This window comes from Eimeria maxima, genomic scaffold (genome assembly GCF_000499605.1).
Source record: "Eimeria maxima Weybridge genomic scaffold, Emw_scaff765, whole genome shotgun sequence".
NCBI lineage: Eukaryota > Apicomplexa > Conoidasida > Eucoccidiorida > Eimeriidae > Eimeria > Eimeria maxima.
Window position 1 is genome coordinate 475 of NW_013566750.1, and position 3,552 is coordinate 4,026.

The 3,552-nt window shown below is 48.6% G+C and overlaps 1 protein-coding gene across 1 annotated transcript; it reads right to left on the bottom strand.

Annotated features, from left to right (window-relative positions):
* Positions 1-405: 405 nt before the first annotated feature.
* Positions 406-1,555, bottom strand: EMWEY_00042560 (hypothetical protein; the record flags this gene model as incomplete). The annotated part of the gene is made up of 3 exons (XM_013482776.1): positions 406-640; positions 814-1,049; positions 1,529-1,555. 3 exons carry the CDS (start codon positions 1,553-1,555, stop codon positions 406-408), a joined length of 498 nt encoding a protein of 165 aa, XP_013338230.1.
* Positions 1,556-3,552: the final 1,997 nt, after the last annotated feature.

The following is a 3,552-nucleotide window of genomic DNA, read 5'->3' on the forward strand; positions in this document are numbered from 1 at the left end:
CCCATCCATAACGAAACTAACCAAAACAACCACAATGGTAGCTTCCACTACACTCATGCACGCCTTCACTGACACCATTTAGAAACATATCGGACTCAGTGTGCTTCCATGTTCCCCCGCACTTCCTAAGCACGCTATCAAACGTTCCACCGACAAGCGTACTCTCGGATAGACGGCAGAGCCAGTGCATTGCAACGCACTTGCTGAAATACATTTCGGTGCGAATGCACGCTAGCGCAGACCATGCCATACATGCTTGCAACATCACAAATAACCGGCAATAGAGGTGCTGTGGCTCTGCCATGATGCAGTTGTAGAGTTTTGTAAATTCACAGACATACGTATATGTTCCTGGGCGTTGTGTCTTCTGTCCTTCTGACTATGCACTACATTCCATTCAAGCGGTTACTGACGACTGCATGATACGGCAGACCAAGACAAACGCTCGCCTTCTAGAATGTACTTGAAGCCAAATGAACGGGAGTCTAATGCTTCGGAGAAGCGCGTCGTCGATAGTCGAAGCAAGCAATGTAATTTGTTCAGAGGTATTTTCGCGGCACTCACTACCGAGAACAAGGGGCTTTCTAAAACCAATGGAAAGAGAACGGCGACAGCGTCTCCTAACACCACCCCTGCACCGCTGTGCAGACCACGGACAAAGCCATATCGCTAAACTCCACCCTTGATGCAGTTGTAGAGTTTTGTAAATTCACAGACATACGTATATGTTCCTGGGCGTTGTGTCTTCTGTCCTTCTGACTATGCACTACATTCCATTCAAGCGGTTACTGACGACTGCATGATACGGCAGACCAAGACAAACGCTCGCCTTCTAGAATGTACTTGAAGCCAAATGAACGGGAGTCTAATGCTTCGGAGAAGCGCGTCGTCGATAGTCGAAGCAAGCAATGTAATTTGTTCAGAGGTATTTTCGCGGCACTCACTACCGAGAACAAGGGGCTTTCTAAAACCAATGGAAAGAGAACGGCGACAGCGTCTCCTAACACCACCCCTGCACCGCTGTGCAGACCACGGACAAAGCCATATCGCTAAACTCCACCCTAACTGGAATGACCCGCAAAGTGTGTCACGTGGATAAATGCGACCCACAGGCTGGAATGGGTTTCCTCGCATCTCAATACATGCCACTGCTACCGCAATTCACTTTGCATTATTTAACTGGAACACTTGTGGAATCGATTGCAGTCTCTGCATGACCATGGATGAGGAATACGGCAATCTTGCTGAAAGTGAGCAACCCCACAAATCTGAAAGCCGGGTTGCCATGCCGTAGATGTAGTGGAGTGCCACAGCACCACCAGTTAACAGTAAGTGAAAGCAGGCCCAATCAAGAGTGCCAAACAACCAAATATCCTCCGGCATGGCTACTCTTGCATGCGCACAGTTATCACCTCCTCGTCGAAGACAGCAGCGGCTACACTTGCTTACTTCTGCTGAATCTGCGATACTGTGCAAGAATTTTCCACTGTTGTCAATCCCGAGCGCCTATCGCGCTCATCAGTCGCACAGAATCTATTCGGCGAAGTATCCGCATCTTCACTGACTGGTTGCTTGGTGTTGTTGGGAAGCCACCCAGAACAGTTAGCACGATTGTGCGACGTGAACAAGGGAGGCAGACCCTCATTATAATTCGCCTGTCACAATAGGCTTCCGCCCAACTCCATGCACTAGTTGAATTCAGAATGTCGCTCTCATCGTAGCGCAACAGAAGCCGGACGGTGGCACGTACAAACGCCACACGCCATTATCTGCGCCGAACTAGGCTTGCACTCATTTACAGCTACCCGTAAAACTCGATGAGAGGGCAGTGAATGCCATGCCTTATTGCAAGGATAAGGGTCTAGAGGTACGACCGGTCTGTGTCTCCCAGCGCACCCTTCACACCTAGACAAGGCGGGCCATAATCGTCTACTATAATCGTGTCCTCTGGGCATAAGCAGCTCTATTTGTCCGTTCACTGCAGGGTCCTTTGCCGTATGCCTGAACTGGGGACGTTCACAAAGGTTTTCAGACGTCCCTGAGTACTTCAGAGACAACGCACCCTGCGCACGCACAACAACCTCGTCGCGTTGTGCGTGAAAACATATCACAAATGCCGCACCCAGGAACAAGTATTTCGTGGCAAAATCAAGCGTGTATATATATGATTGGCTAGGCCTGTCATGAGTGCCCCTACTGATGTATCTATACTGATGTGTAGGCACTGGATGACTCTGTACGTCAACAAACGAGGCAATTTTCATTAGGGGCTACCTCAGCTAAGTTCGCTGTGTCTCGGTTAGCTGATGTGTAATTTGCGCCCTTCTGAGAAACAAAGAGGGATGGATAGTGTGTGCAGCGCCCATGTGAACAACGGTTGTTAATTGCCAGCACTTCTTAAAGACAAAATTCTGGGGGGAATTCTTCTCGGCAAATAACGAGAAACTTTAATACCCTCGCTGGGCAGCTCCTACAACGGTGTGGCAGCAATGAATAACTAAAACGACAACCTGTATCGCAAGTTTCTTCATCAGCGTTCACTTATCGGAAGGCTTCCCCAAATAATTAATGGGTCTCCTGTGGAAGGTCCCATATCCGTATGAATGTAGTACATCCCACTCATTTAGCGTACTTCTGCATGCACCAGAGGCATTAAGTCTGCATTTCTGTTTAGTTCACTTCATAGCCGTTGAAGCCAGTCAGCCCTAATATCCTAGGCCCCCGTTATCCGTGTATTGCATCTCCATTTGTGAGCTCCCTGCATATGCATATGCGCTTGCATATACGCATCTAGGTGTTTGGCCTCCTCACGCGGCCACAGACAGGACCGTCGAACGCAGCAGATTGATGCGCCTTCTAAGAGCCTATATGGTTCACGTCTGCTGAGTCCAAATGTCCATTTCCTCTCCGCAAACCCTCAGGGATATGTTGCACCGAGGTCAAACTCTTCTAGTTCAATCCTGGACCCTACGGGTCTCGCCACTAACTCTCAAGCCTAAGGCATCTGACAAGGCGCTGCTCCATGCGGTCTACAACGTGCTATGGCTAAGGGCTACGGATATGTTAAAGGTGCGGAACTTGGCAGCACTGCACATGCGCATCCAGGCCTTTGGCGAGATGGGAGATGGCCTAACTACCGCATCACAGTGTTGATCATTATACCATCAAATGCTCAAAAGAAGGCAAAGCACAAGCCAAAGGTCCTGCGAAGAAGCACTGAGAGGAGAAAGAGAGCCACTGACCTCAAACACTGCACAAAACATTTCCATTCGTTTTCTATCAGCTTTGAACTTGTTATCTTTGAGTTAACCGGAAAGAAACGACATACTTAAACAGGAGGGGAGGGTAGGCACAAAGAAGTATTTGCGGTGAGAACTGACAGTTGCTGCAAGTTAACGCAAGCAAGAGCTTGTCGACCCAACAAGGTAAGTGCACAACCACTCATCAGGAGGAGTAATTTATGTTGTTTTTGTCTCTATTATTATCTCGCTTCATCAATGGTATTGTGCAGCATCAGGCGCAACGCTGTAGCATTGTGTATGCACTTTCATA